The sequence below is a fragment of the Meles meles genome, chromosome 18 (assembly GCF_922984935.1).
Source record: "Meles meles chromosome 18, mMelMel3.1 paternal haplotype, whole genome shotgun sequence".
In the NCBI taxonomy this organism is placed as follows: domain Eukaryota; kingdom Metazoa; phylum Chordata; class Mammalia; order Carnivora; family Mustelidae; genus Meles; species Meles meles.
This window is the reverse complement of record NC_060083.1, coordinates 27648622-27671464: the sequence shown is the minus strand read 5'-3', so window position 1 is coordinate 27671464 and position 22843 is coordinate 27648622. Positions and strand designations below refer to the sequence as shown.

Sequence of the window (22843 nt, the reverse complement as noted above, 5' to 3'; positions counted from 1 at the left end):
GTCCCCAGATCACTTAAATCACCGTTTAGCATCTGGTATAAAATTTATATTCCTAAGACATGATAAAATCAAGGTATATTAATTAAGCTAGGAAATACAAGATACCAGAAATCAACCTCGATTTTATTTCTTATCACATATCCGAATACATTTTCTTTTTTTTATTTAAATTCAATTAGCCAACATATAGCGCACCTCATTAGTTTCACATGCAATGTTCAGTAATTTATCAGTTGCATATAACTGCCAGTACTCATCACATCATGCACCCTCCTTAATGCCCATCACCTAATACATTTTAAATAAAGTTAAGACTTAAGCCACAGTCCCAAACATCATACTGAGTTTTTCTGTACTTCAAAACACAAACAAGAAATAGTTTCTTACCACTGCCACTCCAGGGAAGAGTCGGGATACCTGCAGTTTGAGCCACTATGGAAGATGCAATCTTATCCCCCAAAGCCCACATGGCCTGGCTTGGAGGACCTAAAAACAAGAAAAGAATCCTGACTGCAATATTCTGGCTTCATCTCCGTCACACAGAAATTGCCACAAAAATATAATTATTATTGTATTCGTCTTATCTTCCCTACATTACATATTATGGAGATCATGATCTAGATTAGGGGGATCACTATGTTATGACTTATCTTTGTACCCTTTATAGAACCTAATGTAGTGAGATCTTAGCACAGAGTTCAGTATGTACACTGAATTAAATTCCTGACAAATCTAACTGACTTTATCATTGTTCACAATCCAACTTCACCGTGTTATCAAGGTCTTTTTTTTTTTTTTTAACCAATCCTAAAATAAGGACTAAAAAGTTTGGGGTTCAAGTCTGCAATATGCCCTCCTTGGTCTTAGGGGAACCCAAAAGGAAGATTTATCTTTTTTTTTTTAAGATTTTATTTATTTTGACAGCAAGGGAGAGATCACAAGTAGGCAGAGAGGCGGGCAGAGAGAGAGGGGGAAGCAGGCTCCCCGCTGAGCAGGGAGCCCAATGGGGGGGCTCGATCCCAGCACCCTGAGATCATGACCCGAGCCAAAGGCAGACACTTAACCCACTAGCCACCCAGGCACCCCAGGAAGATTTATCTTTAATAGGGTTTACAAAACATAATCATCATTGTGGAAGATCTCTGAGATAAAGATAGAAACCCTTTGAGCCGTATACTCTTGATTTCTCTCTCTGCTATATAACATAGCAGAAAAGTCAGAAGAAAAAGCTCTCGCTTACAAGAATGTTACCTATACATTTAAATGTGAAGGTGCTGATTCATATTTAAAGGCACAGTACTAGGGTATCCTAATACTCAATTATCTCTGCTATATAAAAGAGGCCCTTTCTCCATATATTTTCTTAAAATTAAGGGCAAATTTTAAAAGGTCAGTGTTTTGGAAATCAGAGCCTTTTCCATATATCATGGAAAAGAATCTGGGGACAGAAAAGACAATCAAAATGAAGAAAGATAAGTAGGATTTAAGAAATAAGGAAGAGAAAAAAAAAGAAAAAGAAATGAAGAGGGTTACTCTGAGAGTTGTTAACTGACGAAAAATAAGAGCCCAGCACATGTTAAACAGAAGCAAAGCAGAACATGGAGTGGAACATGGGCAAAACTGACAGAACCAGAAAGACAGGAAGAGTATGTCAGAAAGGCTTACCCATGAAGGCGATGCCATTTTTCAAAAGAAGTTCTGGGAGCTTGGGATTCTCAGAAGCATGACCCCAGCCAGCCCACACTGCCTATAAGGGAAGATAATATGATTTGTTCTTAAAATTCACGCTAAAAAAACCATGATAAACTGTGTTACTCTCTACAAGACTCCCCCTACTCCATGAGGTACAATAGCTCCACAAGAGCCTAACACTTAATTCAGCTTCTATGCTTGATGCTTGGCAAACTTTTTAGAGAATAAGAATAAGCAGTCCATTGTGGCACAACCTCTGAAGAGGTCAAAATAAGTTGAAGTTGATATTAAGATTCAGCTAGTCTTGCTGCTCTTTAGGAAACTCAATTCATAGCCTTTCCACTAGACTCTATAGAGTCCTTTCTAGAAATATTGGTTTTCTTTCACAGATTCAATTACTTTGGCCACTCAACTCCACATTTATATCCAGTGGTTATACTGCCATATAAATCTCTAGTTTTTTTCTCTCTGGGCTTTAGGACATTTACCCTAAATTTCCTAACACAATATAACAGGGAAGAAGTAATCTGCTTCCACACCACCATATTCTGACTAAGAATATTCCACTGGAAACAGGAGCTTTTACTTACTTGAGATAGTCTGAAGGTGAAATGGATAACATAAATAATCTCTGAAAGACCCTTACAAATCTTCTGTCTGTATTATGTTTATTTTACTTTTGACTCATTCATTTTTTCCACCTCTCTTTTCCCGATCTGTTATATCCCACATTAAAAAAAAGCTTTTATCAAACTTTCAACAAAGATGTTTTATATAAAATTTAAAGTTCTTCTCTGGATAGCCTCTTGCACTTAGCAGTCAGATGACTAAACCTGGTTTGAAAGGCATCTCTTACTTGTACTGGAATCCTTTTAGCAATATCAAGAATTAATTCCACATTTGCATAGTTGTTGTTGTTTGGTCCTCCTGGCACTGGTACATAGTGATCTGCCATCTTAATATATTCTGAAAATGCAAGCAAATTAACAGACACACATGATTTATTTTCAGAAATATAACAGAAGAGCAAAACTTTGTAAAGGACAGATACCATCACAGGTAATGACAGGACAAACTGCATTAACAGGGTAAGTCCCAGGACCACTTAGTTAGAGGTTCTGACTTTATTAAGTCACGGGAACTAACAAGTGCTAATCTCATATTCAGGAAGCTCTTATACTAAAATAGCTGTTCTCAAACATTTCATTATGTAACCTTTGAGAAGGGTCTTTAAGATTTCTTTATCAAGGATGACATGTCACCTTGTCCCGACACCTTTTATCTCTAACTTGCACTATTCTCCAACAAAGCCCTTTTTCTGGTGTAGAGCCCAGACGAACTGGGAAAAGAGGGTAGAGCCTAAAGGGTTTGTAGACTGGATGAACAGGAAAGGTCAGTTACAGGCAACTACCAAGTGCTGGAAGAGAGTTGATCTGGAATGTTGGAGATGGCAGCTATTTAAAAGACACTGTTAAAAGATAACTTCTTTCCCTTCCTGCCTTTTTTTTTTTTTTTTTTTTTCTCAGTATTCCCTGACATCTCTCTCTTCCTACTCTGGCAGCAAACGTAGTAGACCGCTACAGCGCGCAGTAACTATACTAAGCAGTTTACATATATTATGTGATACTCAAAAACTGTAAAAGTGATAGGTATTACTGTCACCTAGTGTACAGGAAATTGGCTTGGAGCAGTCAAAGAACTTGCTCAAGGTCCATCTCTACCATATTTATGTTTCTTCTATCTTGCTATTAATTTTTAAAGGTTTCATGTCCTTCTAAAAAAAAAATTCCAAAGATACAAAGGCCTGAAGTTTGTTCAAAAGAAAAACAGGCTTTTTGTTCTCTTTGACAATAAAAGGGAAAGCATGTGAACCATTAACAAAAATTAGGTAATATATCAGGATGTAATAATACTATTTTTTAACAGCTGAAATCACGTATTGTCCCACCACTCAGAGATAATCAGTTTATGCTTTGATGCACTAGAAACCATAAATTGTTAATCAATCTAACAATATATTGTGGGTATCTTCCCATATGTGACAGAGAGATACTAATACGTATTTAATATTTTAGATATATTTAATACATACTTGATATTTCAATGGATGTCTACCATTCCATAATGTCACAACAATTCATAATTCATTTAACCACTAACTTATTGTTGAACATATGGGTCATTAATAATTTGGAAAATATTAAAGTAATGCAATGATGAATATCCCCGTACTACTGTCCAATTATACCCACAGGATACATTCCTAGAAGTACAACTACTAAGTCAAACGGTATCCACATTTTCAAAGGTTGAACCACATTAGACTCTCATTAGCAGCATGGGTGACAAGTTATCTATACTCTATATTAGATATTATCATTCACTTATTTATTTGAGAGAAAATGAGCAAGAGAGAGCAAAGCGGGCAGAGGGAGAGGGGAAGGGAGAAGCAGCCTCCTCACTGAGCAGGAACCCTAACACAGGGTTCCATCCCAGGACCTTAGGATCATGACCTGAGCCCAAGGCAGACACTTAAACTGAACCACCCAAGTGCCCCTTATCACTCTTTTAAATTTTATTAGTCTTATAAACTAAAAAATCCCAATCAACCATTGTTTTGCTTTATATTTCTTTGATTACCATTAGTATCAAATTTTTCCTTGTATGTTTATTGTTCCTTTTTCATTCTTTTATCAACTACCTAATTCAAGTTCTTGGTTCATTTTCTACTGAAGTGTGTCATTTTCTCTATTATAGGTAGACACTCTTTGTTGCAAAGTGTTTTTCCAGATTACAATTTGTCTTTAACTTTTTATTTGCTAAATAAAAATTTTTATGTAGACAAATCCATCCAACTTTTCTACTGTGGTTTAGGCTTTTTTGAAGTTCCATAGCCGTGGGTACAGAAAAGAAAGTTACATTAATTGCTGACCTACATCACACATTCAGTCTTGTGATAACCTGAAGCAGAAGACCCAGCTAAGACATGCTCTGACCTACAGAAACTGTGAGCTACTGACTGTTGCCAAGTTTATGGTAATATTGTCACACAGAATAGATAAATAATGTAGCAATATTAAACTGCATTTCAGACCAAGAAATCTTATTCCACAACATATTTTTTTAATGTCTGCATGGTACTTCACATTATTAGTGTTGCACATTTTATGCAACTAATCCACTCATGTTGGGCATTTAAGTTACTCCCAGTCAGTTTCACATTATTTAATTTTTCAAAGATTTTATTTATTTATTTGACAGAGAGAGAATGAGAGCACAAGCCGGGAGACAGAGGGAGAGGGAGAAGCAGGCTCCCTGTTAACAAGGAGCCCAATGCGGGCTCCATCCCTGGACCCTGAGATCATGACCTGAGCTGAAGGCAGAGGCGTAACTGCCTGAGCCACCCAGGCATCCCAGTTTCTCATTACTTTAAATAACACTACAATGAATATACATCCTTGTATGAATACATTTACCCCATTATTGGCTGTTTTGTTCCTCAGAATAAATAACAGGGAATATGCTTATTTTTGTCCACTTGTGCTCTAGACTACACCCCCTTCCACCTCCTCCGAGTCCCTGTACGCCTCCATTCCTTTCCCTCTTTGGCTCCTTCCTCTCAAATGCTAAACAGTCCCAAGTTTCTTTCACTCTTAAAAATAAAAATCCTCCATTCGGGAAGGTATGAGCTATGGTGAGTGCTGTGAAGTGTGTAAACCTGGGGATTCACAGACCTGTACCCCTGGGGCTAATAACACATTATACGTTAATTTTAAAAAATTATAAAAAATAAAAATCCTCCCTCACCCTTAATTTTTCTTTAGTTACTACCTTTTCTTCTTCCCTTCTCATTAAAAATTCTTTAAAAAAAACTTGGCTGTATTGGCTATCTCCATGTAACTTCCCACTCATTCCTTAACATCCTGTATTAGTCTACACACTCATATTGTTCCACTGCACTATTCTCAAAAATGCTACCAATGATTTCCTATTGCTACTTCAACTGGACTGCCAACTCATTTGGCCCTTCCTTACAGAAATTCTCTTTTTTCACTCTTCTGTTTCTTCTGTTTCCAGTCATCTGTTCTCAGCACTGTTTATGGGCCAATCTTCCTGAGTCTATACCTAAAATTTTACTCTTCTATAAAATTTCATCCTTAGCCCTCCTTCTCTTTATTTTCCATCTGTTCTTTGGCGGGCGGGGGGGGTGGGGTGGGGCGGGTAGTGTTAACTACTATATGTTTGCTGATAATGTAGCCTCTTAGTTTCTAGCTCTCATTATTTCTAAGTTCTGGTAGGATATATCCAACATTTTACAGGATTTATAGGATCTGCTTATATCAGTAGTACTCCCAATCTCATCTGTCCACCCTGCAAAAACCCTTCCTCTTCTGGCTCCATTATTATTTAGCTCTTGTTGATGATCCTATCATCTGCCTAGTGAACCAAATTAGAAGCCTAACAGGAATCATCAACTCTTCCCTCTATCACCATATCTTGCCAATTTTACCTCCCCAGCCTCTAAGCCATCCCTTTCTTCTCTCTCCTCAGTGTCATTATGTTCTGTAGCACTGCCTTCCACAAATGAATCTTCCAAGATGCTATACAAATTGTCCATCTAACTGCTTATGTTTCAAGCAAAGAAAAAGTACCTTTAAGAGATACACACTAAAATACTTACAGATGAAATAATATATCTAGGATTTGCTTCAGAAATTATGTGTGGAGTGGGGAGGAGGTGAAAGTATTAATGAAACAAGACTGGCCACGAGTTGATAATTACCGATGCTGGATGATAGGTAAATGGGAAGGGATTCACTGTACTTTTCTACTTTTGAATTGTTAAAAACAACAACTAATCCATTCAAAATGCTAACCCTTTAATGTCCAACACACACATCCCTAAAAAATTTAAGTCTATGCTCCTGAGGATGAAAATCAGGACCCTTCTTGAGAAATAACAGATCACATCTTGTACTTTAACAAGTATACCTGTAGTTTCCAGCAAACCATTGTGTCATGCCTTCATACATTTGCATAGACTGTTCTTTCTTCCTGCAACACCCTGCCTGGAATGTCCTGTTGACTGCTTCACTAACTCTTGCTCATTCTTGGCTAGGCATAACTTCTTTCAGAAAGCATTCTCTTAACCCTGCTACCAAGAGCAGAGGTTAGAGGTAAGATGCCTCAGCTCTGTTCTCACAGTACCCTGTTCATATTTCTATTATAGCACTTACCTCACTGTATTGAAATTATTTGCTTCCTAGAACAAGATCACATTTTATTTACCTATGGGTCTCCATGTTCACCAAGTAAATGAAGAAATGAATTAGGAGTACCAGGTAGAAACAGATGGGGGAAAAGAAATCACACAAGGTCATTTTATGTTTATTACAGACAATTTCATCTTTGTAACTATCCCGTGAATCAGACATTATGATCTTCCTTTTATAGATATAAAAACTGTAGTTCAGAGAAGTTGAAGGGTCAAACTAAATGATTCCACATAATAACATATGCTTTCCAATAAAATGGTACCTTATCTGTTTCTAAATAAGATGATATAATAATCCCTACTCCTTAGGAATAGTCTTAATATCATAGTCTCAGTAGAGAGAGAACATACACAGACCAAAATAGGTTTAAAAAGATAGCTCTTTAAAGAGCTAATGTTATCTGTGGGTACTCTACCTTAGAGATTATATTTTAGTGATAAAAAGTACAGAGAGCAAAGACTAGCCATAGCCTCTCAGCTATACTAATAGTCTTTATCGAAAACTCTCAGATGGAGGGCTATCTGAGGAGAGAGAATATGTAGAAAAGTTGCAGGATAAAACCCACTTGGGTCCCTCAAGAGGGGAGTAAAAAAAAGAACCTAACCCTAAGATTCTCTAAAATTCAATGCAGCTTAGCTCATAAGGGAAATAGCCATTTCCTTCCAAATCTTTCTACTTACACATGCTAAAGTATGTAGCTTAGCAAATACTTGACACTAGAAGGGCAGACATCTGGAAACCCCAATCGACACTGGTTAAATTTCTACTTATTTTTACTTAGAACACAGGAGACTGGGTTGAGGTTCAATATAGTAGAATCACTTGTATACGCCTGTTACTGACACTTTTTTAAAGAGAAATCCTTGGGTTTGGGAATCCCCCTAAATTAATAGACTCCTACTTAAGACTTTGCTATTCTAATCTTAATCTCAAGGGTGATGCTTTCTTTTCTTTTCTTTCTTTTTTTTTTTTTTTAAAGATTTTATTTATTTATCTGAGAGAGCATGAGCACAAGTGGGGAGAGAAGGGGCAAAGGGAGAGGGATAAGCAGAATTCCCGCTGAGCAGGGAGCCCTGCATAGGGCTCGATCTCAGGAGTCCTGGATCATGACTTGAGCTGAAGGCAGTAGCTTAACCAACTGAGCCACCAAGGCGCCCAAGGGTGATGGTTTCTTAACGCTAATCACTCACCTGCATTGGCTTTCAGGTCTTCAGGTGTTACCATAACAACAAATCGGATTGCACGTTCATTTCGAAACATCTCATAAGACCATCGGCGGATAGACCTCATGCATTTCACTGCTGCAATGCCATTGTTGGCGATAAGAACCTGGGAGAGTGGTGGGATGGGAATTGGAGAAAAGTAGAAAAGGCAGGCAATGACGAAGGAGAAGAAATGAGACCATTTCTGGAGATCTCTGGCTTTCTCTGGAAAGCCAGATTTTTAATTAGGAATTTATGTTGCTAGTCTTGGCAGTTAAGAACCAGCTCCCACATGATCAAGGGATGTATTAAAATGTGCTAAGCAAATACTTTGATATGTGCCAGCTAAAAGTTACGCTTTCTATCTTCATTTCTTGAAGGGGGAAAATCACCACTTTTCAAATCTTGTGCGTTTGTGAATTATTCTCCCATACCTGTTACTAGGGGAACAGAAAACAAACTTCAGAGGGATGATGTATTATTAAGGAATGGGGGACGACTGAACAGCATAATGTCATGTACTATTCTCTGTTATATTGAACAAGGCGCAGAGCCCTGAACACGTGTAAGAACACTGGCACCAACCACTCTCTCTCTCTCTCTCCAAAATGCTGAACCCTAAATGCCTTAGAATTGTAGAGACTGCCTTACAAAGAATGGTCACAAGAAAAAGAGGAGGCGAACCAACAATCCTGAGACATCATTGTAAACAAACCTCTCCTGACCTGTCTTGGAATCATGGCCCCAGGATAAGAGCTGGAGATACACCATCTGTCTTTACTGGGAGATGAACAGAAGCACGCCACTGGTGCAACACTCCTAAAGTGGGAGGAGAGGCCCCACGCTTTATTCTTTTAATCACTGTGAGCTCTTTCAGCCAAGTTGTCCTTCCAGCTTGGACATGGTTTAGATAAAAGGGGCACAGAATTACTCCTAATGTTTCAAAATATTTGTAATCTCTTTAGGTATTTCATACGGTGTATTCCCTCTAAACACCTCAAATATCTGCTGGAAGCCATTAAATCGCAGTGCATCAAACTATTCAAGGCTTCTGTTCTGAGAATCCCTCCACTCCCTTAGCTCTCACTCCAGTGCAGTGACATATCTCCTCACCACTACCCCACAAGATCATCTGTTTCTCAGACCCTCTCACAATGGGGCAGCCCAACCCCATAAAACCACAGGACCTTCTAAAAACAACCGTTCAACCACCACTTCAACTTTTTAATTAGCTCCGCCTAAATTATCCATGGTAAATACATAGAAAACAGTAAATACACAGAAATTCACAGGACACCATGGAGGCAGAGAGGTTAATTCTGCACAAAGAGGCAGACTCTGAAAATCCAAATGCCGGTTTTGAGCAAATCTAGATGACGAGTCTAGGCATTGAATCTCATGAGCTTTTGAAAAAAATAATTCAGCAAGTTATAACTTACCTTCTCAATCACTTTATTCCCCCCAAAACGGGTAACAAATTCTGCTGGAGAAGCTACAGTGAAATCTCGCTGAGAGTCTATTTTCTTTCGGTCTCGACCTTGCTTTACTAGATGCAACCCAGACATACTGGACCTGTAAAAATAGAGAAACCATGGAAGTCTAAAGATAGGATTTTTTTCACACCATCTATCTCCCCTGGAGATCTGCTTTCCGCGAACATACTTACAACGGCACTTCCAACAGCACCCTTGTGAAGACTGCACGCAAACAGATCACATACTTTTTGAATAGAAGAGAAGAGAAAAAGATCTTTGCTTGTGGAAATTTAAGAAAAAAAAATTAAGTGTTCTTGGATAATAAAAGATAATATTAATGCTTACCAACAGATGTCATCACAAAGAGATAGGTAAAGGACAGGATGAAATGAGATGGTAGAGATAAGAGAGACTGGGAAAGCTGAGAAAACAGCAAGGCTCTTGTTGGATTATGATCCTTGCACACAGATGACCTTCACCTCTATATCTCTAGCCTCCATTTTTCTTAGGCTAAAGTTTTAACTATCTACTAAGCCTCTTATTTGTGTATTACATGGCATTTCAAAATCAGTAACTCCAAAACTAAATACAAGGCAGCATAATAGATTGTATTTCATCGATTACAAGACACTGCTCCTTTAAAAAACAAACAAACAAAAAAACTTTAAAAAATATCTGAAATCGGGGGCACCTGGGTGGCTCAGTGGTTAAGCATCTGCCTTCTGCTCAGGCCATGATCTCAGGGTCCTGGGATCGAGCCCTATGTCGGCCTCCCTGCTCAGCAGGAAGTCTGCTTCTCCTTCTCCCTTTGCCTCTCCTCCCCAACTTGCGCTCATGCTCTCTCCAATAATCTTGGGGCGCCTGGGTGGCTCAGTGGGTTAAAACCTCTGCCTTCGGCTCAGGTCATGATCCCAGGGTCCTGGGATCAAGCCCCGCATCAGGCTCTCTGCTCCGTGGGGAGCCTGCTTCCTCCTCTTTCTCTCTGCCTGCCTCTCTGCCTACTTGTGATCTCTGTCAAATAAATAAATAAAATCTTAAAAAAAAAAAATAACTAAAATCTTTATATATCTGAAATTGATGTGTATCTTACAACTAATGGTATGCTTTATTTAACTGGCAGTATTTTTTTTTTCTGAGTGGTACATACAATAATGGTCCCTCTAACAATCAATAGTGTGTTCAGGATAGATGAAATACGTAGTAGAAACCCAGGCCTGAGTTTAAACCCTGACCTGCCCACTTAACAGCTCCAATGATATTAAGCAAATAATTTAACCTTGCTCAGCTTCAGTTTCTCTTTGCAGAATACACATAGTATACAATGTTCTGGTTATTTACCTACTGTCTCTCTGCTCCAAGCTCATCTTTTTATTCTCTGCTCTGTGACAACAGAGCTAAGACTCTGCAAACTTGTTCAGTTCTGCCAATGGGAAGGTAGGATGGTAAGAATAGGGATTTCATTCTTGTTTTCTAGCTTTTATCATCAGTGCTCCACAGTAAGAGAGAGTTAATTCTGGCCTCTAGCATCTTTCAACATTCCTGCTGAGAGCCTCACTGCATCCGTTAGAGGTACCAGCAGCAGCAGATTATGGCTCCTTGACAGAGTCCCAGCCTTGCCATGCTCACTCATCCTCTGGGCTATGCTGCCTGGGCCTATCAATCAAGGGTCTGTCCGGCCAGGCTTCCACCTGCTCTGAGTACCAGCTACTCAAAGCTCCCTCTCAGAGGTGCAAGTGCTGGTCCCCACAGACCTTCCTCCAAACTCCTACATTCTGGTAACCCCACATCTTCCTTTTTGTTCTCCCAGCCCTAGGGGGTTGGTAGCTGCTTCCTGCAAGTATTAATTTGAGGCTATTTCAGAAAACACCCAAGTCACCAGTCCTCATTATTGCATGTCCACTGTTTATAAAACTTAAGGCAATTTATCTTTCCCTGACTGGACCTTGACTGACAGACCCTCTTTGAAAAGGTGTTTTGGGGGTTCAATGAGATAACAGCTATAACAAAGCACTTGTACACACTGTTCAGTGGACAGCCGTTTTCTTATTCCCATCTTTTCTTCCTTTCTCCTGCACTCTGACCTCAATGCTGCAATAATTTCTTTTCAAAATATGGGGCACCTGGGCGGCTCAGTCAGTTGGATGTCTGCCTTCGGCTCAGGACATGATCCCAGAGTCCTACGATGGAGTCCCTCATCAGGATCCCTGCTCAGTGGGGAGCCTGCTTCTCCATCTGCTTGTGCTTGCTCTCTCTCTCTGACAAATTTTTAAAATCTTTTTTAAAAAATTTATTTTCAAAATAAAAGGGTATGATTAAAATCTTCCCACAAATACCAGGTCCAGATGGTTTTAAAAGATAAGTTTTATCAAACTATTTAGGCAGTAGTCTACCAAATTTCCAGACAATAAGAAAAGAAGTTAAACTCCTCAGCTAGAGTAACATTGATACCAAAACCAGACAAATATGCCATGTAACAGGAGAAGCCAGGTCCATTTTATTCATGACTACAAACGCAAAATTCCTAAATATAAGATTCTAAATAGTAGAGTACTGGTGCAAGGATAGGCAAAATATTAGTAAAAAATATTACTCCATGAGCAAGTAGAGTTTGTCCCAGGTATGCAAGGCTCGTTCAATTTTAGAAAATCCATAAATGGGGGCACCTGGGTGGCTCAGACAGTTGAGCATCTGCCATCAGTTCAGGTCATGACCCCAGTGTCCTGGGATCAAGCCCCACATCAGGCTCCCTGCTCAGGAGGAGCTTGCTTCTCCTTTTCCCTTTGTCACCTTCCCCCTGCTCATGCCCTCTCTCTCTCAAATAAATAAGTAAGAATCTTTTTTAAAAGTCCATAAAGGGGCGCCTGGGTGGCTCAGTTGGTTAAGTGTCTGCCTTCAGCTCAAGTCATGATCTCAGGGTCCTGGGTTCAGGGCCCATGTTGGGCTCTGTGCTCAGCAGAGAGCCTGTTTGTCCCTCTCCCTGCCCCTGCTGCTCCCCCTGCTTGTGCTCTTCCTCTCTCTCTGTGTCAAATAAATAATAAATAAAATCTTCAAAAATAATAAAAAATAATTTTAAAAATTTAAAGGTCCATAAATGTAATACTGTTAGATTTCCCAGTAAGTGCAATAAAATGAAAAAATAAATAAATAAATTAGAGGCATTAGAATTGCAAATGAGGAAGTTAAACTGTCATTATTTGTGAGTGATATAATCGTTTACAGAGAAAACACAAAATTTTTGCAAATATTAGAAATAGGAGACTTCAGTCAAGTATCCAGATTAATATATAATAACTCCAAAAATATTATATAAAGAAGACTGTACAGATTATAAATTTAAAATGTATCATAAAGTTAAAACACCTGAAGTTATACACATTTCTGGAAGATACATATAAATACAAGAATATGTTGAACATGTGATTAAGGAAAACAATTATGTGGGTGAAAGATGCCAGGGAGAAGCACTAAGGAGAGACCACATGGTTAATGAGGTGATGGCCAGGGACCAGTCTTTGTTCCAGGTGGTGGGTTTTCAAATTCTTTTCACATTATCTTTTTAAATGATCTAATAACTAACCAAATAAATAAGTAATAGACCACAAATGGACCAATGAGTATGCCAGGAAGGAGTATGTTACATAATTCTATACACCTAAATTTACACACACACACAAACACACACACTCCTCAGAGATCAGCTGTAAGTTACTTAGGGAGGGACTGAAGGGAGAGGTAAGTTATAACTTAGAATCATTTATTTTTTTTATTTTTTTTTAAGATTATATTTATTCATTTGAGAGAGAGAGAACACAAGCAGTGGGACAGGGAGAAAGAGTCTCAGTCTCCCTGGTGAGCAGGGAGCCCAACGTGGGGCTCAATCCCAGGACCCTGGGATCATGACCTGAGCTGAAGACAGACATTTAACCACCTGAGCCTCCCAGGCGCCTCGTAACTTAGAATCATTAGGGAGCTGGGGAACCTGAGTGGCGCAGTTGGTTAAGTAACTGACTCTTAGCTCAGGTCATGATCTCAGGGTCATGAGATGGAGCCCTATGTCAGGTTCTGCACTTGGTGGGGAGTCTGCTTGAGATTCTCTCTCTCCCTCTGCTCATCCCCCAGCCCCTCACTCCCACTCGCTCTCAAATAAAAAAATAAGGGCACCTGGGCGGTTTAGTCAATTAAGTGTCTGACTCTTGATTTCGGCTCAGGTCCTGAGCTTGAGCCCACACACATCAGGCTCTGTGCTCAGCAAGGAGTCTGCCTGAGAGTCCCTTTCTCCGAGCTCTGCCTTGCCCCCTTCTAAAATAAATAAATAAATCTTTAAAAAATAAAATAAAAAGGAAATCTTGAAAAAAGAAAAGAATCAATAAGGAGCTACCTAAGTTTAAGATAAGAAAGGAAGCAAAGCCTTGATGAAATTACAGTGGAGAAGGGATTGGTCATAAGATTTAATCAATAGTGAAGAGTGCTCTGAGAATAAAAGGGAGAGAAACAAAAATCTGTCTTACTGGGGACCTTGGGTGGCACAGTCAGTTAAGCATCTGCCTTTGGCTCAGGTCATGATCTCAGGGTCCTGGGATGGAGCCCGGCATTGGGCTCCCTGTTCGGCAGGGAGTCCGCTTCTCCTCACCCTCTGGCCACCCACCCACCCCACCCCCGCTCATACTAGCTCCCTCCCTCTCTCAAATAAATAAAATATTTTTTAAAAATTATTTATTTGAGAAAGAGAGAGAGAGAGTACAGGGTGGGTGCCCCAATAAATAAAATCTTTAAAAGAAAATCGGGGGCACCTGGGTGGTTCAGTGGGTTAAGCCTCTGCCTTCAGCTCAGGTCATGGTCTCAGGGTCTTGAGATCGAGCCCTGCATAGGGCTCTCTGCTCAGCAGGAAGCCTGCTTCCCCCCTCTGCCTGCCTCTCTGCCTACTTGTGATCTCTCTCTCTGTCAAATAAATAAATATTTTTTTTAAAAAAACCTTCAAAAAGAAAAGAAAAGAAAAGAAAATCTTACTTTTAATGAAGGGATCCTTCACATAGTTACATTCTGAAATAAGGTACCATGCTGAAAACAAGGGGATCAGGTATAAAGACAGAACAGATCTCAAAATCTTACCACTCATCTATCTTTTCTCAGGAAGCTATTAGAGAATGTTGTCTTCCAAAAGGATGGAGTAAACCAAGAAAAAGGAAAAGAAACAAAGGAGCCAATAAAGAGAAAAAAAGGGATTCCCTAGATGAGACTGCAAATCAGAGGACAGACTATTCCAGGAAGGATGCCTCCATGAAAACAGCAGGCAGATCACCTGCTGTATTTACCCACAGAAAAACAAAACTTTGGGTGTGTAATATCTATGTACGTTTTGTTTGCACATGTATGTATATATATGATTGTTTTATATATATCTATGTATACATATACACATACACACATATATATAACAGTAAAACAATGTTATATAAAATGCTTTTATATACATAAAAATCATTTTTATTATATATGTATGTACACACATATATACATATATGCACACACATAAAATAGCTCAAGTGCTTTTTAGTTATTTGACACTCAGTGGAAGTTCTGCTTGGTTTTCCCCTTAAAGGGTGGAAGAGATCAAATGAAAAGGAAAAGGAAAGGATAATTGTTCTAGAGATGAATCTCGTCAACTCAGGGTTTATTGCTTATTTTCCGTTACCACCAAGGTCCAGTTTAATTTTCAGTTAATATTTTTCAGATTAAGAACTCTAGACTGCAAAAACAAGCAAATAAAAAAGATATTGGAGGAGCCCTTACTGACTGCTATCAAGGCCATCATTCGGGTCTTTCATGTTAATCCTCTGATGGAGAGGCACAGACCTGCAAGAGGCTTGAAGAAGGCCAAGAAGGCCTAATTTCCCCCTGAGCTCCAAGTTCTACGGGCAGGAGGAAGAAAGACCCCGGGGGAGAGAGTCTGGCACCCTCCACAACTCCAGTCTGGCTGCCCACAGTCTCATTCCAGGGCAATGGCGGCAGGTACATTTCCTGGCCCCAGAGACACATTTTTAAGAAGTTTTCTCAAAACTACCTTCCATGGATGATCATACTACACAAAAACTATGCAGAACTGATATCTCCCTTTGCAGCAGAGGAAGAGACTTCACTCTTAAAAAACCAGCCCAAGCCGGGGAGCAAATCTGGTACAGACTGAGTGAGATCTCTTAACGAGAGAACAGCAAGCACAGCTAGGTCCTCCCAGGGGTGCTTGTTTGCAACGCGGTTACAACACCACACACGTGCATGGATAGCTTTGATTCAAATTCTGAATGTAAAAGAAAGGTTTAGAAATCCAGGAGCAAATATGGGAGTTTTTATTCCTTTCCTTTAAAATAAAAAGGTTTCTTACAGATACAAAAAAAAAATCATCAAATCAAATTTCCCCTAAGTTCCAGGGCTTAGTAGTCAACACCTTACCGGTTTTTAAAGGAATATATGGCCCAAATACGGCACCCTAAAACTTACCTTTGAAGCATGTAATATCTCATCTCCTTAATTTCCTCTGCAGAACCCTCCATATCAAGATGACAAAGAATGGAAGATTTTTTTCCTCAGGTTTCAGCCTTGTAAACACAAGCTGCAGTCCGTCCTCCTGTTGCAGGTGCTTAAAACCCAGGAGGACAAGAGATACTGTGCCTTCTGCCTACTTCTTGGCCCTGCTTCAGTCAGACGGGAGTATTCCCGATGGCCTCAAACTACTGTCATTTTGTCTATTTTGTCCCCAATTTCCATATTTCCCCACCTTTCCTCCTTTTTGTATTTTCTCCCTCAACCTGGTTCACACAAAGAACTGGTTGATTTCCCAAGGGGACTAAGAGGAGAGGGGGAGGAACATAAAAGCTTGTGTAACTAGAAGACAGATCTTAGCTCTGCACTAACCGCAGCAGACATGTTTCAACAACGGTCACTTTCTTCTGACAGTCACCAGAGAAAAGCTCCACAGCCTCTCCTGGCTGCCAGCAGCATATGACTGGGAGGGCCCCGGGGAAAAAGAAGGCAACGTTTATAAGGACAACTAAGTCAAGAGAATAATGGGGTCATGAAATCCAGAGGGAGGAGGACAGCACACAGTCTAAGTAGGTAATTTCTGAGATCCAATCGAAACAAATAATACTGATTATCAGCCTGCAAGAAGGGGGAAAGCAGGTCAGGCAGCAAAGAAAGCAAGTAGAAAGGATAGGACATGCCACTACTAAGGAAATTTGAGTAAAATGGGAGCCACAGTTCTAATTTTCAGGCCAAAGTAGTGATACATGCATGCAAAAACCTTTTTTAAAGTAACAAAATCTGAGATTTTATTCACGCAAACTTGAAAGTAAGAATGGAGCTGGGACAAAGAGGATATAAAGATGGGCACAAAATCCTTGAAAGGAAAAAGGCCCCAGAGAAATATTTTAGACACAGAGATCTAACCCAGATTAAGTAGGGAAAGAAAAAACCCTGCCTAGAAAGGCTACTGGGACATGTATATTGCTATAAAAGCAAATGTGCCAGAGATAGATCCCTTAAATTAAATAAACAGTGGCTGAATGTTATATAATAACAAAGTCCTACTTCAGCTTCTAATAAAACTGACCTGAATGCCATTGCTCCCTTGTAATGGGAGAGACTCTTAACAGCTAGAATCTATAGAATCACAACTTCCTATGATAGGGCCTCAGGAAAAATATAATTCACCTGAGTCACGTGGTAACCGGATTCATGCACCACAGAAAAATTCTTTCCCATCAAAACGCTGGATAGAAATAGTTAATCATCTGATGCCAATTATGCTAAGAATCTATTAATCTTCCAGAAAAACCCTCCAAAACAGAAATGCACAAATAACCTGGAGCAGACATAGAAGGTAAATGATCAAAGAGAAAAGAGATGATTAAGGCAAACAAACCCTAATCCTTGGGACACTCAGAAGACCCAACCGGAAAAGACTCAATCAGGCCACTGATATGACCACCAGCCATAACAGAAAATGTGCGTCCTGGGTCACCTTCTGGTCTGCAGCACTTCGCATCATTCCTGACACGCTATGCCAGTGTCCGATAGAGTTAGTCAAGTTTACTTTTTCCGTTGAACAGCTAAGCTGATGCAGAGGGCCCTCCTATCTTTAGGACTCTTCAGAATAATGTGTCTCAAAAATATAGCACATGGAGATCTTTGTTCAGAACAATTACAGTGACCACAGATGCAGAAGCAGTTTGATTTTAGACACATCTAAGTGTCTCCAGATGTAGGCAGTTCCCAAAAGAGAATCATGCTCTGCCTGTTATATAAGGTCAACATCCAAAAACCAAATAAAGCCCAGAGTAGAGTAAAGCAGGCTACTTGGCATTCGATTATATCAGAAAAATACACTCAAAAGGTAGACTGAATAATCGAGTTTATGCTCCCTTTCGCCAGAGGCATCTTTCTAAAACAACCAAACATTAACACAGCACACCCAGATCCAAAAACAAAGCTTGAATTTCTCATCTTTAATGAATGCTGCTCACAATCCTTCTGTAATATTAGAGCACAAGAAATAAAAAAGCCACATTCATTCCTAATTCAAAGCATCTCCATTTTCATCTACAAACAGTGTCCAAAGTAGACACATACCTGGCACAACATCCAACTAGAAGCCCACAGTGATTCCAGCATTGTAACATGCCAAGCACCAAGGATGACGTAGCGGTTTATCCAGCAGACAGTGATGCATGAGCTGGCGTGATTGCAATGCAGTCTGAGTTACACTGCAGCACACACTGCGAGAGACTGTTTTACACTGGGCTGTTCCAGGCAGAGAAAGCTTGGATCAAGGATAGTCCTCTTTTGCAAATCAACTCACCAGATATAAAAAGGTTTAGTTGTGGACTCTAAATCCTGTGCTTCTGATCTATATGCCTGTCCTTGCAGCAATGCCACAGTGCCTTGAGAACTGTGGCTTTAGAGCCAAGTTTTGAGATCAGGTAGTGTTAAGTCTTCCAACTTTGCTTTCATTTTCGAAAACTGTTTTGTCTATTCTAGGTCCTTTGGGCTCTCATGTAAATTTTAGGATCAGCATGTCAAACTCTAGGAAGGAAGAAAAAAAAAAAAGCCTGCTGGGATTTTGATATGGGCTGTGAGTTTACAGATCAATTTAGGGAAAATTCCCATCTTGACAATACTGAGTTTCCCAATCCCTGAACATGGACTGTCTCTCCATCTATTTAGGTTTTTAGTTTCTCTCAGCAATGTTTTATTATTTTTATTTCTCAATTCTTATACTTCTTTTGTTAAATGTATTCCTAAGTATTTTATTCCTTTTGATGCCATTGTGAGTGAAATTATTTTAATTTCATTTTTTGCTTATTGTTAGCTAGTATGTACAAATATGATTCTTGTATATGGGTCATATAGCTTGTGATCTTGCTAAACTCACTTTGAAATTTTTTTAACCTTATTGAAATATAATTCATAGCATATATTTCAGCCATTTAAAGCACATAATTCAATGGTTTTTAATATGTTCACAATTATGAACCACCATCACAATCAATTTTAGAACATTTTCATTACCCCAAAAAGAAACCTCCTAGCCAACAGCAGTCACTACCTATTTTCCCGTAACCCCTCCCTGTTCTAGTCTACGACTAATCTACTTTCTTCCGTATAGATTCTTATTTTACATAAACTGAATGATAAAATACACGGTCTATTGTAACTGGCTCCTTTCACTTAGTGTAATGCCTTCAGTGTTGTAGCAAGTATTCATATTTAATTTCTTTTTAAGGGTAATTAATTTTCCATTGTATGGATATACTACCATTTGTTTATCCATCCATCAGTTGATGGACATTGGACTGCTTCCATTTTGTGATGATTATGAATAATGATGCTGTGGACATTTGTGCACAAATTCTTATGTGAACATGTGCTTTCATTGCTCATAGGTATGTAACTAGGAGTGGAATTGCAGGATCATATGGTAAATACTTAGTTTTGTAAGAAATTGCCAGGGACACCTGGCTGGCTCAGTCAGTGGTAGAGCATGTGACTCTTGATCTCAGGGTTGTAAGTTCAAGCTCCATGTTGGGTGTCTTTAAACAATTTTTTTTTCCAAATTATTTTCCAGAGTAGTTGTATCATTTACATTCCTACCAATTATGTACAAGTGATCCCATTTCTCCATATTCTTGCAAACATTTGGTGTCACCAACTAGTTTTTATTTTAGGCAACCTGATAAGTGTGTTTATCTCACTATTTTAATTTGCACTTTCCTAATAGCTAATGATGTTAAACATCTTTTCATGTTCTTATTTGCCATCTGTGTATCCTCTTTGATGACATTTGCCTCCTTGTAATTTCTCTATTCTTACTGAGAATTTTATTTATTGATTTGCTGTTGTCATACTTTTAAAAAATTCTTTAAACATGTTTTCATGATTCTCTGAATGCATTTACGACAGTTGCTTTGAAGATTTTGTCTGCAAAATCCAGCATCTAGGGACACCTGGAGACAGTTTCTACTGACTTTTCCTCCTGAATATTGGTCACATTTTCATCTTTCATTTCATGTCTCATGATTTTGTTGAAGCCTCACATTAAATTAAATAATGTACTGTAACAAGTCTAGATTCTGCTTTCTTTTACCTATGAAGGTTGTTTTGTTACTATTATTTCCTTTCTACATCCCTTCCTTCCTCGGCTTAATAACTTGCCAGGGCTAAATCTGGGATATCTGGCTACCCCTAAGTATACAGCCACTGAGGTCTCTCAGCTTATTTTCTTTATATTGCTTGTTCTTACGTTGAAACCTGTCTTCTAACGTTTAGCTTTGCTATCTCCCAGTGATTAGGCAGGGGTTATGTTTAAACACCTGAAGCCATTAAGGCTTCTGTACTCTCTGTTCATGTGTCTGTGTGTAGGGCAGGGTAGCACATTCAAAGTTCAGGGCACTTTCAAGTCTGCTCTGGCTTTTACTTCCTACTGGGCATTATCATGTCTACTCTGTGCATGCACACAACCTCAACCAGCAGTATGCTTGCTCCAACAACAAACACACCTCAGTCTAGTAGAGCCATTGGACCGCTGGACATAGCCAAGGCCAAGATAATCGTTTCCACTGACAACAGCAGTGGTCATGGGCATCATTCACCACCCAAAGTGAGTAAGCTCCCTTCAACCTCAGCATCAAAACTGGCAAAAGTATGACAACTGGCAAAATCTCTACACCAACTAAACTGAGGGAAGGGAATAGGAACAGGCCTAGGGAAGAACACCACCAACTCCTCCTGTTCTTACTGAATTTCAGCAGTTTTTCAAACAGCCCTTTCTCAGATTGTTGTATGCCTTTTGGTTGATCTCAATGGTGCTGAAATGGTTTTGTCAAGCCTTATAGCTGCTTTTTGGGTTAAGGATTTAATTGATCCTTACTCAGCTGTAACTGGAAGTCCTGCCTGTTTTAATTTTTGAGATATAACGTCATACAATACGGAGCAAAATCTTAAGTACACACTCAATTAATTTTGCATATGTATATACCTACATAACCAAACACTCCATTAAGATACAGAATATTGGGGCACCTGGGTGCCTCAGTGGGTTAAAGCCTCTGCCTTTGGCTCAGGTCATGATCCCAGGGTCCTGGGATCGAGCCCCACATCGGGCTCTCTGCTCAGTAGGGAGCCTGCTTCCCCCCTCTCTCTGCCTGCCTCTCTGCCTACTTGTGAACTCTGTCAAATAAATAAATTAATTAAAAAGATACAGAATATTTCCAGAGTCTCAGATGGCTCCCTTTCCAGTCAACATCCTCCCCAGTATAAACACTCTTATCACTACAAAATCAGTTTTGCCTATTCTTGAACTTCACATACATAGGGTTAATCTGAATGTATTTCATCAATACATGGTCTATGAAATTCATTCTTGTGACAGATCAGTAGCTTGCTCATTTTCATCACTGTGTAGTATTCCATTGTGTGGCTATCCCATAATTTATCTATTCTACTACTGATGGACATTTGAGTTTTTTATGAATCTTGACCATATTCATCCAGGTACTTGGTTTTTGGTGGACAAATGCATTCATTTCCTTTGGGTAAATACTTAGGAGTGAACTTGCTTGTTGATAGAGTATGTGTATGTTTAACTTTTAAAAGATACTGCCAGGAGCGCCTGGCTCAGTGGGTTAAAGCCTCTGCCTTTGGCTCAGGTCATGATCCCATGGTCCTGGAATCAAGCCCACATCAGACTCTCTGCTCAGCAGGGAGCCTGCTTCCTCCTCTCTCTCTGCCTACCTCTCTGCCTACTTGTGATCTGTCAAATACATAAATAAAATCTTAAAAAAAAAAAAATTAAAGGGGCGCCTGGGTGGCTCAGTGGGTTAAGGCCTCTGCCTTTGGCTCAGGTCATGATCCCAGGGTCCTGGGATCAAGCCCCGCATCGGGCTCTCTGCTCAGCGGGGAGTCTGCTTCTCCAACTCTCTCTGCCTGCCTCTCTGCCTACCTGTGATCTCTGTCTGTCAAATAAATAAATAAAATATTTTTAAAAATTAAAAATAAATAAATAAATAAAAAGATACTACCAAATGGCTTCCTACTTTTCTTTTTTATTTTTTTTTTTATTTGAGAGAGAGTGAGAAAGAGAGCATGAGACCAGGTGGGAGAAGCAGACTCACTGAAGAACAGGGAGCCGGATGTGGGACTTGATCCCAGGACTCTGGTATGATTACTCAAGCCAAAGCCAGACGCTTAACCGACTGAGCCATCCAGGCACCCCACCCCCAATAGTTACCTAAAGTGGTTGTATCAAATTACATTCCAACCAGCAATGGAGGAATTCCATATCAGTCTTTCAATATTAACCTTTTTTTTTTTAAAGATTTTATTTATTTATTTGTCAGAGAGAGAGAGCGAGCGAGCACAGGTAGACAGAATGGCAGGCAGAGGCAGAGGGAGAAGCAGGCTCCCTGTTGAGCAAGGAGCCCGATGCAGGACTCGATCCCAGGACTCTGGGATCACGACCTGAGCCGAAGGCAGCTACTCTACCAACTGGTGTCCCAATATTAACCTTTTTAATTGGGGTGGCACTTAATCCATTGGAATCTTAATTCACAAATCCCTAATAATCAATGATATTGAACACTGTTAATAAGCTTACTTGACATTTGGATATCTTCTTTTGTAAAATTCAAGTCTTTTCCTCATATTT

The 22843-nt window shown here is 39.5% G+C and overlaps 1 protein-coding gene across 6 annotated transcripts in view; it reads right to left on the bottom strand.

The window, feature by feature from the left end:
- The window catches only part of ACACA (acetyl-CoA carboxylase alpha), a 290224-nt gene that overhangs the window by 181443 nt on the left and 85938 nt on the right, over positions 1-22843 (bottom strand). For 4 of the 6 annotated variants that reach the window (XM_045985474.1, XM_045985475.1, XM_045985479.1 and 1 more), the window contains 5 exons: positions 9610-9742; positions 8159-8297; positions 2549-2658; positions 1666-1747; positions 388-486 (listed from right to left, as the gene is read on the bottom strand). In XM_045985474.1, coding sequence (XP_045841430.1) covers positions 388-486; positions 1666-1747; positions 2549-2658; positions 8159-8297; positions 9610-9742 — 563 coding nt within the window. Of the gene's footprint in view, positions 1-387; positions 487-1665; positions 1748-2548; positions 2659-8158; positions 8298-9609; positions 9743-16140; positions 16218-18270; positions 18367-22843 lie in introns of those variants that run through there. The other 2 variants (XM_045985478.1, XM_045985477.1) reach the window with 2 other exon arrangements.